A 13,028-nucleotide genomic window follows, 5' to 3' on the forward strand; every position below is an offset into this window, starting at 1 on the left:
GTGTGTGTGTGTGACAGGGTGCTGGTGTGTTTGTAGGGGAGTGAGGTGTGTTTGGGTGGTGTGTGTGTGTGATAGGGTGATGGTGTATTTGTAGGGGGAGTGAGGTGTGTTTGGGTGGTGTGTGCGTGTGTGTGTGTGTGTGTGAGAGACAGGGTGATGGTGTGTTTGTAGGGGAGTGAGGTGTGTTTGGGTGGTGTGTGTGTGAGACAGAGTGATGGTGTGTTTGTAGGGGAGTGAGGTGTATTTGGGTGGTGTGTGTGTGAGACAGGGTGATGGTGTGTTTGTAGGGGAGTGAGGTGTGTTTGGGTGGTGTGTGTGTGTGTGAGACAGGGTGATGGTGTGTTTGTAGGGGAGTGAGGTGTGTTTGGGTGGTGTGTGTGAGGATGGTGTTGTGTGGAGGCTGGTGGAATGTGTGGGGGTCGGTGTGTGTGGGGTGCTATGTACAGAATGGCATGTGTTTGTGCGGAGGGAGTTATTTGTGGCAGAGGTTGCTGTGTGTGTGTGGGTGGGTGGGTGGTGTGTATTTGGCTAGGGTGAGGTGTACTGTACACCTTTTGGCACAGTTGCCTGCCTGTGTATTGACATAAACCCGGGGTTAGGAGAGCACTCAGGGGACAGGGAGCTGAGGAGATAGGCAGCTCCCACACAGCTACAACTGGGGAGCAACTTTTACCCAGGTAACATTTTCCCACTTGAACAAAGGTGTAGCCATGTCAGGGCAATGTCACACGGGGGGTGGGGAGTTCGACTCCCTGAGGGTGCTTTTTATTAAATGGGACAGACAAGGGTCCTGTCGCTGAGCTCTCACCTCCGCCCTCTTGCCAGTCCCATTCCCCTGCCAGCCCCTACAATCAGGGAAGGTTGGGGGGGTCGCCAAAGGGCTGTGTTTTGATTGACAGCGTTGGCCGCTACTTAACCACAGAGGAAGAGCATTCAGACTGAGCCCAATCGGAGTGAGAGCAGAGGGCGGGATTTAAACAGTGAGAGACAGGGGTGAGTGTGAGGCAGAGACACACACACAGAGGCTGTGCACTGGAGAGGGTCAGGGAGGCACAAACAGCAACAGTTCATCCCCTCCCTTCATTCTCCTTCTCACACCTTCCCCCGTCCCTACCCCAGGGGGTGCCCCCTTCTCTGTGTGCGGAGGGGTTTTTCTTGCTGTTTGTTGGGACTGCACTGAGGAGGGAATGTTGCAGCATCGATCGAGGACGGCAGCGACGGAGAGGCTGTGCCCCGGTTCCCCGTGAGATCCGCGGCGTTCGAGCTTCAGGGAGGCGGGGGGTTCGGGGGAGCTGCGATCAGCCACTGGACAGGGAGAAAGGAATAAAAAGGGGGAGAAGGAGGAGAGAGGGGTAAAGGGAGAGAGAAAGGAGGAGACAGGAGGAAAGGGAGAGAGAGAGGAGGAGACAGGGGGAAAGGGAGAGAGAGAGGAGGAGAGGGAGAAGAGAGGAGGAGACGGGGGAGAGAGAGGGAGAGAGAGGAGGAGACGGGGAAAGGGAGAGAGAAGGGGAGGGGGAGAGAGAAGGACGAGACGGGGTAAAGTGAGAGGGAGGAGAGAGGAGGAGACGGGGGAAAGAGAGAGGAGAGAGGGAGTGGAAGTGACAGGGGGAAAGCAAGAGAGAGAGAGGAGGACACGGGGAAAGGGAGAGGGAGAGAGAGGAGGAGAGCGGGGAGAGGCAGAGAGAGAAGGAGAAAGAGGGGAAGGAGGAGAGACGGAAAGAGGGGGAGGGAGAAAGAGAGAGAGAAAAGGAGAGACAGCAGGAGAGGGGGAGGCAGAGAAGGAGGGGAGAGAGAGAGGAGGAGAAAGAGGGGAGGAGGAGAGAGGAGCCTCTCTGCCGCTGAGTGGCTGTAAAAGACCGGAGTGCGGAGGGGAGAGAGTGATGGAGGTGGGCAGCGCTTCACCATCGAGGTGAGAGCAATCGGGAACTGAAGGAAACAGTCGCTGGTAAAATCAGAAATTTCGAGGCAAGAGCGGCACCAGACGCCAGCCCCGGCTCCAGCTGGTTTTGAGAATGCGTTAGGGAGGCTGCAAACATTTCCTCTCTTTCTCTCTCTCTCATTGTTGGTGCGGAAGAGACTTGAGAACAAAGAGAGAGCCAAAAACAGAATCTTATCCCGGAAAAAAAAACGGGGAGAGAGAGCTCGGAGGGGCAGCTCCGGATGGGAGCCGGACTGAGGGAGATTTGAAAAGCGGAGTGTGGAGAGGCTGTCTGCCTTTACCTTGGCCAGGACACGATGTGAGACCCATCTGCTTTCAGGAAGCCAGCAGGTTGGTGCAAAGATGCGAGGAGCCAGCCTGAGCATCTGATGGGAATTAGTTTCCATTTTCCACAGTGAGCGGAAGCCGGGGAAAGATGAAAGTGCTCCGCAGGAAGGCAGCTCTGCTGGTCCTGGGCTACATCCTACTCCTGGTGTTGACCATGTTACACTTTACCGATTATAAAGGGGCCAAGGAGTGCACCCAGGTGAAGTATGTACCGTACCCTCTCCGTTACACAGTGGAACACCAGCGGCCCTCACCCCCCCAGAACAGCTCCAACAGGCGCCAACATGTCTATGTCTTCACAACATGGCGATCAGGCTCTTCCTTCGTGGGGGAGCTCTTCAACCAGAACCCCGATGTCTTCTTCCTCTACGAGCCCATGTGGCACATCTGGCAGAAGCTGTACCCAGGAGATGCCCTCACTCTGCAAGGGGCGGCCCGTGACATGCTGGGCTTTCTCTACCGCTGCGACCTCTCCATCTTCCAGCTCTACAACGGGGGCAACAACCTCACCAGCATGGGCATCTTTGGGGCGCCCCGCAACAAGGTGGTCTGCTCCTACCCGCTCTGCAAGGCGTACAGGAAGGACAAGGTGGGCCTCATCGACGAGCACGTGTGCAAGAACGAGTGCCCACCTCAGCACCTGGACTCCCTGGAAGCCGAGTGCCACAAGTACAGCACCATCGTCATCAAGGGCGTTCGCATTTTTGACCTGAATGTCTTGGCCCCTCTGATGAAAGACCCCTTCGTCGACCTCAAGGTGATCCACCTGGTCAGGGATCCCAGGGCTGTGGCCAGCTCCCGGATCAAGTCAAGGAACGGCCTGATCCGGGAAAGCCTGCAGGTGATGCGCAGTAAGGATCCCAAGGGGCGTCGTTTGAAGGTGTACGATGGGTACCAGAGGACCAGGCGGGATGCAGTGGATTATCACGCTCTCAATGCCCTGGAGGTGATCTGCACCAGCATGGTCAGGACTGTTCAGATGGTGAGGGAGCCACCAGACTGGCTGAAGGACAATTACAGGGTAGTGCGTTATGAAGACCTGGTGGAAGACCCCATCAGGTACCTCAAGGACATGTATCACTTTGTTAACCTGTCAGTCAGTGAGGACATTGAGAGGTTCATGCTCAACATGACCATGGGGTCCAGTTACTCCTCCAAAAAGCCCTTCAGTGTTTCTTCCCGAAACGCCACCCAGGCTGCCAATGCGTGGCGGACCCAGATGACGTACTCCCAAATCAAACAAGTGGAGGAATACTGCCAACAGGCCATGGATTGGCTGGGCTATGAGAAAGTCCAAACACCAGAGGAAGTCAAGGATTTCAGCAAGTCATTTGTAACCAAAATCCGGCTTTGAACAAAAATGCAGAAGGGCTCCAGAAATTCATTCCATCAAAACCCACATCCAAGAGAAGCCCAGGCACAGATCCCAACCTGTGTACTTTCTGAATATCCTTGGATTCAGGTCTGGGAAAAAAAAAACAAGACAAGTGCTTGAGAGGATTTTTATATTGTGTGGAGTGCTTGGGTACACTCAGAGCTGCACCCACATACCTCACAGTCACACAGACACCCTTGCACAGTGACATTCTCACACTGACATGTCTCTCATGCACTGGTACACGTTACATTCTCATACAAAAGCTGCCATTAACAGACGCCCGCACATTCACACAGGCACACAGAAACAGACATACCTACTCTCACACATTCACACCAACATTCATGATAACATAGGCACAGCCTTCATCCCATTTACTCAAACACATTTACAAACAACTTCTCACTAACTCAGTTGCACACATAACTGATAACACTGAAAAGCTGGTGATGCATGAGTCACTTAATAATTTTAAGGGGTCTTTTCCTCACCAGATGTTGACAAAGGTGCAACGTGTTGAGTTGGCTATTGGAAATACTTGATCATTTGGATTTAAAGTTGTTATTGTACATTGGTCTTTGAACATATATATATTGTTCTTTTTAGTTGTCTGGTTGAATGAGTAAATTGATAATTTATCATTTAAAGAAGTATTCTATTATATTGATGGCATGCGGCAGTAGAATTGTGACTACAGTACTTTACTGCCAAAGAACACCTCACCTCTGAATCCTTTCTATCTGTTTGTGCTTGATTGTTCATTCCAGATAAGCCGGTTCATATTCCCTTCCCCAAGATTGTGTGGAACAAACAAGAGTAGTCTGTGCAAAATAAACCTTTTTGACCCACATTTTCATTATTAATGTTATGTCATAGCTGAGAGTGAGTGCAGACAAGTACAAGAATCTACAAAAAAAGACATTAAATGAAAGAAAACTAACTGAAACCTTGCCAAGATCAAAACTGACATAGCACATGATTTGTTGCAAGACGCCATGTTTAATGCATTATTGTATATTATCTGGAGTCTCTGTGAGGCTACTGACAAAATGTTACAACGTACAGTATTTATGAGGAAAGGAAATACATTGAGCAGCAACATACCCAGAGACTAACTTTCTGCTTTAATTAAAGGCTAAGGCGAAACAATGCAAAACCATCTCCTTGAAGGAGTCTTGTAATTATCTCACTGATGCCAACGCTATAGTATGCAGTTCTCCAGTGCATGAACTCTGGAAGTCATTTCCGTAATTTTATTTTTAAAATGCCTTCAAGTCAGTCTCAGGCTATTTCCATTGAAGGCCAGCAGCAGATTATTAAAATGGGATAAACTTACTGTAGAATGAGTGATGCTTTTGTACTGGTGACAATGCTGGTGGTACACCACAAAGCAGATTCTAAGAGGTCCCTTTATTGTGAAGTTGAGATCCTGGGAGAGACTGTTAAAATAGAGACATGACTTTCAGCTTCAGCTTTCTGTTCTCAGGAGTTTACCCATTAGTTAACACTTCTCCAAACTAAGGCCTGTTTTAATGTAGTCTCACGGTTTGTGCACAGGCAAATGGCGATGGGTTAATACCGGTAATACCTAGAGATTATAGCAGTGGAAAAAATAACTTAAAGAAATTTTAAATCCAAGTAATCGATTTGGAGTGACAGTGTATAAATTTCAGAGTCTGGGAATCAACACGGAGCTGATCTGCCTTGCTTTATAAAAGAATTATGACAACAAATTGAACCAATTCTGTGCATTCAGATGGTTGGAGTAAGAGGTGCCAAATATATTTTAAAAAATGGTCCATCTGAAGTCATTGGAACTCTGGATATTGCCTCCTGCTGTCGGCACAAGAACTGTGTACCTACTGTTGATGACATGTCCTCAAGGTAAAAATGACTTCATAATGCTTTGGATTCAGAACAGAAGCTGTATGTTATGAAAATTGCCTCATCCCTCAGATTGAAGTTGAAATTGTATTGAACAGTTATCAGACAGTCACGGTAGTCAGGCAGTTGATGTCTCCCTCTCTCCTTAGCTGCTTTTATTGCAAGTGGAAGCTCCAAATGTTGCAGCAGGGTCTGGCACTTTGGACAGCGGAATGATCTTTCATGTTGAACCATAGAACTGTTACAGCACAGAAAGGGACCATCCTGTTAAACCTGGCCCCTGTAGTAATTGATCTTTCTGCAATAGGGTTAGTAGAAACAGGTCTTCCCTAAAAAAACAAGGAAATACAAAAGAAAAAAAATGCACTGTTAGCTGAGATAATAGGAACTGCAGATGCTGGAGAATCTGAGATAACAAGGTGTAGAGCTGGATGAACACAGCAGGCCAAGCAGCATCAGAGGAGCAGGAAAGCTGACGTTTTGGGCCTAGACCCTTCATCAGAAATGTTAGCTGACTCCTGTTACTGAATGAGCTATTGTGACTGCATTTCTGTGCATCACACCTCCCAGACTGGGCTATTCACCACTGCAGTGTATGGTCCTTCTCTGAGTCAATCAAATGGTCCAAACTGAATTAGGAGGGAATGTAAAACAAACACAGAGAATGCTGAAGAACCTCAGCAGGTCTGGCAGCATCTGTGGAGAGAGAAATGGAGTTAACGTTTCAAGTCTGGTATGACCTCTTCCAAACATATCAGACTTGAAACTTTAGCTCCGTTTCTCTCTCCACTGAAGCTGCCAGACCTGCTGAGGTTCTCCAGCAATTTTTGTTGCTTTTTTGTTACAGATCTCCAACATCTGCAGTAATTTGCTTTTATTGGAGGAGGAACCCTGAAATGATGTAATTTCTTTAACTAACAGTTAACGATTTATTGAAAATCAGTAAAAGCAAATTGACTGCTGCACCACTATTTTATTTTCATTGATTGCAACAGCTGAGACATTACTTGCTTTTCATCAATTAGAAATAAAATGATCGGAGATAAGCAAGCACTGAACGTTGCTTTGCTGTTCACGTGGATCTCTACCAGCTCTTGTTCCATTGAAATGAGTGGGCAGTGTAACTTTAGCTTCTTATGTAAAACACCCAGTATGAAACAAGTGTAAGAAGACCTATATTCAGAATATGGAATAACACTGTCTGGAAGGTGCTAAACAACACAGTGGTTTACATTGTTATTTGGCTTGTCACTTGGGGATTTTCCTGGGAAGGTTAATCAGTAACTGTTGAGAAAGTTTGCAATGTAGATTAATAGAATGTAGACCTGTGCCTGAAATAGCCCATACAGAGAGCTGCTAACTTCAATTCTATCGCAATGGGAAGTTATAAAATGAAGGTGAGCTAGCATTCCCCAAAGAAGGGGAAAATCCATGGGACCAATGATTTGTTTTTAATAGGACCCTCTCCCACTTTTTGCACTTAAATTCCCGTTCACCTTTTGTAAGACAATGAGACACAGCAGCTTTTAACTTTAGGGCGGAACAAAATAGACTGTCAGTGGGAGCTGACTGAACAGCACATCAGCTGAGGGGCACAGGTGGCAGGCCGCAAATGCCCCCCAGCCCTTTTCACACTGCTTTGGAGTATGCTGTTTTATTGTGCATGTATACAAACTTGAGTTCATGCCTCTTTTCATTTTTGCTGGCAAAGGTTTTATGGGGGAAAGCAATAGATGTCAGTTTACATTGATTGTATGCAGTGATTTTGTGCAATGTGAATTGATGAACAAGTGATGCTGGGATTTATTTTGCTGATATAAAGGAAAAAAAAATGTAATAATAGATTACCTGTTCAAACATGTATTTATTGCACCTCATTTTGTAACAATATTAAAGGAAATGTTGCAAACTATCAGTTGTAGAATTGTTTAACGATAAATTCCTCAAAATTTGCAACACTTTTAAGCAGTTTTGTATTGTATCATAACCCACATATTTCTGCCAATGCAGTTTACCTTACGTAACACAGATGGAATTTGATACACGCCTGTCAAGTATGTGACAGATTATAACAAAGTAAATAATTTGAGGTGGCCTTTGAATGTTTTGTTTCTTTGAAAATTTGTAGGATCATGTTCTATCTAAAAAATATTCCACACCAAGTTTTGTACTACACAGCTATTCAGTGGAAACATTTCCATATTACTGTCTTGCAGAACTATTGTTAATTATTTGGATGTGAACATAAGAGGTATGGTTAGTAAGTTTGCAGATGATGATAAAATTGGAGGTGCAGTGGCCAGCAAAGAAGGTTACCTCAGAGTACAATGGGATCTTGATCAGATGGGCCAATGGGTCGAAGAGTGACAGATGGAGTTTATTTTAGATAAATGTGAGGTGCTGCATTTAGGAAAAGCAAATCAGGGCAGGACTTACACACTTAGTGGTAAGGTCCTGGGGAATGTTGCTGAACAGAGACCTTGGGGTGCAGGTTCATAGTTCCTTGAAAGTAGAGTTGCAGGTAGAGAGGGTGGTGAAGAAGGCATTTGGTATGCTCGCCTTTATTGGTCAGTGCTTTGAGTATAGGAGTTGGGAGGGTTATGTTGAGGGTGTACTGGACATTGGTTAGGCCACTTTTCGAATACTGTATGCAATTCTGGTCTCCCTGCTATGGGAAGGATTTTGTGAAACTTGAAATGGTTCAGAAAAGATTTACCAGGAAGTTGCCAGGGTTGGAGGGTTTAAGCTACAGGGAGAGGCTGAATAGGCTGGAGCTATTTTCCCTGGAGCATTGGAGGCTGAGGGGTGACATTATAAAGGTTTATAAACTCATGAGGGGCATGGACAGGGTGAATAGACAAGGTCTTTTCCCTGGGGTGGGGAGTCAAAAAACTAGAGGACATAGGTTTAAGGTGAGAGGGGAAAGATTTGTAAGGGGCAACGTTTTAACGGAGAGGGTGGTGCATGTATGGAATGAGCTGCCAGAGGAAGTGGTGGAGGCTGATACAACACTTAAAAGATATCTGGAAGGTTTAGAGGGATATGGACCAAATGCTGGCAAATGGGACTAGATTTATCTGGGATATCTGGTCCGCATGGACAAGTTGGACTGAAAGGTATGTTTCCATGCTGTACATTTCTATGACTCTGTGTGTGAGAGAACTGCCTAGGAGCACATCTGAGAAGAAGCGAAACATTGCAGCTTTAAAAAAAAATATGTGCACCTTTGGCTATATAAATACAAATTAAGCATCATCTGCAGGCACCCCTGAAACATGGTTGGACAAGGCATATTTCTCTCTCCAGGTGACCAAAACAAAATGCAGAAACAAGAGGTTTGGGGCATCAGTCATTAAGAATTTGATTTTAGATTCAAGAGGTTACATGCAGAAGATATCAAGTACATAATTTATAATACCCAGAACCTGCTTGACACAACCAGGATTCACTGTTCCTCTGTTATTTCAGTACTCGTCTTGTTATTTCTAGTTACAAATCCAAAGTTAATTGATAGCTAAGGTTTGTTCTGTGTGTTTATATTGGCTGATGATTGCACAGTGTTACATTCCATTCACAGTTCCTCAAACAACAGAGCAGGTCATGTCCACATACAGCAAGACCTGGAAAACATTCAGATAATTGAAACGTAATGTTCACTAAAGTGCCAGTGCAGACTATTTCCAATGGGAGAATGTCTAGTCACTGCATGTATTCCATCACATTTCCAATCTTTCATCATCACTAAATAAAAAACCTGGAGTTGACTGATGGCAAATTCCTGCATTTACCCTGTCTAGTCTGTTAGGATTTCGTGGGTTGCTGTAAGACCACCGCGCCCCCCCCCCACCAACCAATTCTTGTAAACTCCAGTGAAATTTTTGTTTTATTCATTCGTGGGGTGTGGGTGTCACTGGCTAGACCAGCATCTATTGTTCAATTCCTGACTGATCCAAATTGTTTTCGTACGTCAAGCGGGCAGGGAATGGTAGAGGCTTCAATTCTCTTTGCATGACGTGGCTGGCCAGAAATCTCCCTGCCATTGGCGTCTGTTGGAAGGATTTTCAGATTTGGTACTCAATCTTGTCGCTGGAATTTTGAACACACCTTCTCTGGCCATCAGTTCCTGGAGTGGATGTGAATCCAGATCTTCTGCCTCGGACGCAGGGTTGCAAGGAGCTGCATCACAGGGCTACTGCAAATTGGATAAAGAACTCGATCAAGATTGCTCATGCATACCAAGGACATGTTTTTGTGGTAAACAGTTGAAAGTATTTTTTCAGTTAAGACAACAATTAGAGTTCTGAAGAAGGGTCACGCTAGAGTCAAACTGTTGACACTGTTTCTCTCTCCACAAATGCTGCCAGACCTGCTGAGTTTCTCCAGCATTCTCTGTGCTTATTTCAATTTCCAGCATCTGCAGTGTTTTGCCTTCATTCATGTGATTTATCACTTAATTATTGAATACTTAATAATTTTATATTTCTTATATTTTCATTTCTAAACATTAAAAATCTGAATTTTTGTAGCACTAAACAATAATTTGCACAGTCAAAATACAATCAATTGGACAAACAATTGTTTAATTGGATTTTGAGCCATCAAATGATTGACTTTTAGTTGGTTGGCTTGTTTTGTGAGCATTTCTTTAGGTTTTCCTCCCCTTCCTGAATAAAAAAATTTGTAGGACTGTTAGGTGGATATCTGCAGCTTTTGACTCCACCCACCTAAGAAATATTTCAATATAAGAGGCTTCACAATGAACATGAATGTATTGTTTGATTGCATTTAAGTCTGACCGTTGTCACCTTTCATAATCATCTTTCATAATTAGAACTCCCATTGAGGATTGCTGGATAGAGTCATACAGCACGGAAACAGACCCTTTGATCCAATCAGTCCATGCTAAACATAATCCGAAACAAAACTAGTACCACCTGCCTGCTCCTGGCCCATATCCTTCTAAACCTTTCCTATCTGTGTACTTAACTAAGTGTCTTCTAAATGTTGCAATTTTACTTGCATCTACCATTTCCTCAGGAAGTTCATTCCACATGCAAACCACTCTCTGTGCAAAACATTGACCTCTCATGTCTTTTTAAAATCTCTCTCCTCTCACCTTAAAAAATATGCCCCCTAATCTTGAAATTTCCCACCCTAGGGAAAAGACTCCTACCATTAATCCTATCTATACCCTTCATGATTTTATTAACCAATATCAGGTCACCTCTCAGCCTCCTACACTACAGTGGGAGAGGTCCCAGCCTATCCAGCATTTCTTTACAACTCAAACCCTCCAGACCTGGCAACATCCTCGTAAATCTCTTCTGAATCCTTATAATGATTACCACAGACAATTCTCTCTGATTTTTTTACACTATCTCACACTTCTGACAATTTACTGAGACCTCCTTCAACAAACCCATGAACGAGATCAGTTACATCCATCTGGCCAAGTTTATCAGAACTCATCCTTTCCTTGTTTGTGTGATTCAGTGTTGTGCAGTTAGTGCATTTACCTGGTCAGCAACTGAGGTAATCTAGTTTGTGAAGAAAATTTGTGTTTTGTTTTTATTTTGAGTCTAATAATCAGTTTTACAAAATGATTGCTTTTAAAAGCTGTGGTGCTGACAGCTTTGAATGTAAGCGCTCCCTAATGTATAGACCAGAGCTAAAGAAGCCAACCTGTACCAGCAGAAACTGTTGTTGAAATTGACAGCTCGTTCATGCCAAACTCTGCAACTGTAAATTACATCACTTAATAAAACCTCCTTATACCATCCTGTGGTGTTATTCTGCTTCAAATAGATTGCAGTTTGTTATTGTAACTATATAGGGACTTCTACCAATTTATTAAAGCTATCCTTACAGTATTCACTGTCAGCAACAGTGCACATTGTCTCATTGTACGTGGTATAAACACCAATTATTTGTGTACAAATTGTCTGTTGCATATATTACATTGAGACTACTGGCAATTTTTCCTTTTAACTTTTACTTTTAACTTTGATCTTTTCCTTTTAACTTTGAACATTTAGCATTTTACATGTCGCTGTATAATTTTTCTATTGTGGTGTTATCATCACTGGTTAAATCCTACTTAGTAGAATCATTGTGTCATACAGCGTAGAAACAGACCCTTCAGCCCATCACGTGTATGCCGAACAACAAACACCAAGCTACAGTAATCCTACTTCACTGGAAGTTATCTTAGAGTTATAGAGGCTTACCACATAAGCCATTTTAACTGAGATGAGTAAATAGCCCATAATTTGTAAACTCATCAGACTAAGGCCTAGATAACAATATTAATTTTAAAGAAAGTGGCAGAATATATAAAATATATAGCGGCATAGACTGTTGGTTCTGTTTCTGCCTTTGAGGTAGGTTCTTACAGCGGTGTTTGTGTTGTTGGGATCTTCAGTTTTGTAACTTTTCCAAATTGTTTGAGAGAGTTTCCCAACATAAAGTATTAAAATTCCAAGTTTATTCTATGAATGGGAAAGTCTTTAAAATTTTGTAATTTTTTCTTCTCCATGCAGTTCTCCTAACTGCTAATTTTGTTGCAAAATAAGGGTGATAATAGATTAAATGAGAAAAAGTTGAATTTTTAAATTATTTTAACACTGCACTGACAAAAGTTTTAATAATTGCCATTGTATGATGTGAGCTGCCTCCCTTCAGGTGCCAACTTGGCAACGATCCTGGCACAATAGTTATCTAAAGTCACAGAACTGACTGCCAATGATCCATGGACTCAGATGATCAAAATTCCTCTTGATTGAACAGTTAGATCTATACATCTTACAGCTACACCATTGCAAGGAAGTAGCTTTGGTTTACAAGAAAGGCTCTTGTAGTAGGAATAGTCACAGTTACAGACAAGGAATATGATAAATGCCATGGTATATTAGAGCGTTCTTTTATGCATTTATGGGATGTGGGCTTTGCTGGCCAGGTCAGCGTTTATTGTCCATCCCAGAGGGCAGTTAAGAGTCAACCACATTGTTGTGGGTCTGGCGACATATGTAGGCCAGACCAGGTAAGGATGGCAGATTTCTCTCCCCAAAGGACATTTGTGAACCAGATGGGATTTGGTTGACAGGATTACACGACATCCATTTTACAAAGTTCTTAGATCTTCAAGCTGCAAAACAATACTGTTTTACATAATCTTTATAAGAAGTGACAATCTCAGATTGCAATACTTTAATGTCTTTCTTTTCAAGCTCCAAAATCATCTGCTAAAAAGTATTTACTTCTATAATGGCATTAAAAATGAAGTCAAACATAATAATAAATAATAATTTAACAATACAAAGTAACAAACCATTGAGATTTAGAAGGTATGAAGAGGTCATGTGAACTTGTAGCAAAAATGGTCCAGTGTAAAGAAACATTTGCAGTGGACTAGTTTGATCAGGACAGTGCAGAAATGTAAAAACATTTAAAAAGAAATTCTGAAAGAAGTTCAGCAATAAATCCTTTATTCTTTGACAACTG

At 43.6% G+C, this 13,028-nt stretch overlaps 1 protein-coding gene across 1 annotated transcript; it reads left to right on the top strand.

Annotated features, from left to right (window-relative positions):
* Window positions 1–1,820: 1,820 nt before the first annotated feature.
* Window positions 1,821–6,239, top strand: chst2b (carbohydrate (N-acetylglucosamine-6-O) sulfotransferase 2b). The gene has a single exon (XM_048604749.1). The coding sequence runs from the start codon at window positions 2,355–2,357 to the stop codon at window positions 3,618–3,620; it is 1,266 nt and encodes a 421-aa protein (XP_048460706.1). The 5' UTR covers window positions 1,821–2,354; the 3' UTR covers window positions 3,621–6,239.
* Window positions 6,240–13,028: the final 6,789 nt, after the last annotated feature.

The sequence above is a fragment of the Rhincodon typus genome, chromosome 13 (genome assembly GCF_021869965.1).
Source record: "Rhincodon typus isolate 14 chromosome 13, sRhiTyp1.1, whole genome shotgun sequence".
Taxonomy (NCBI): domain Eukaryota; kingdom Metazoa; phylum Chordata; class Chondrichthyes; order Orectolobiformes; family Rhincodontidae; genus Rhincodon; species Rhincodon typus.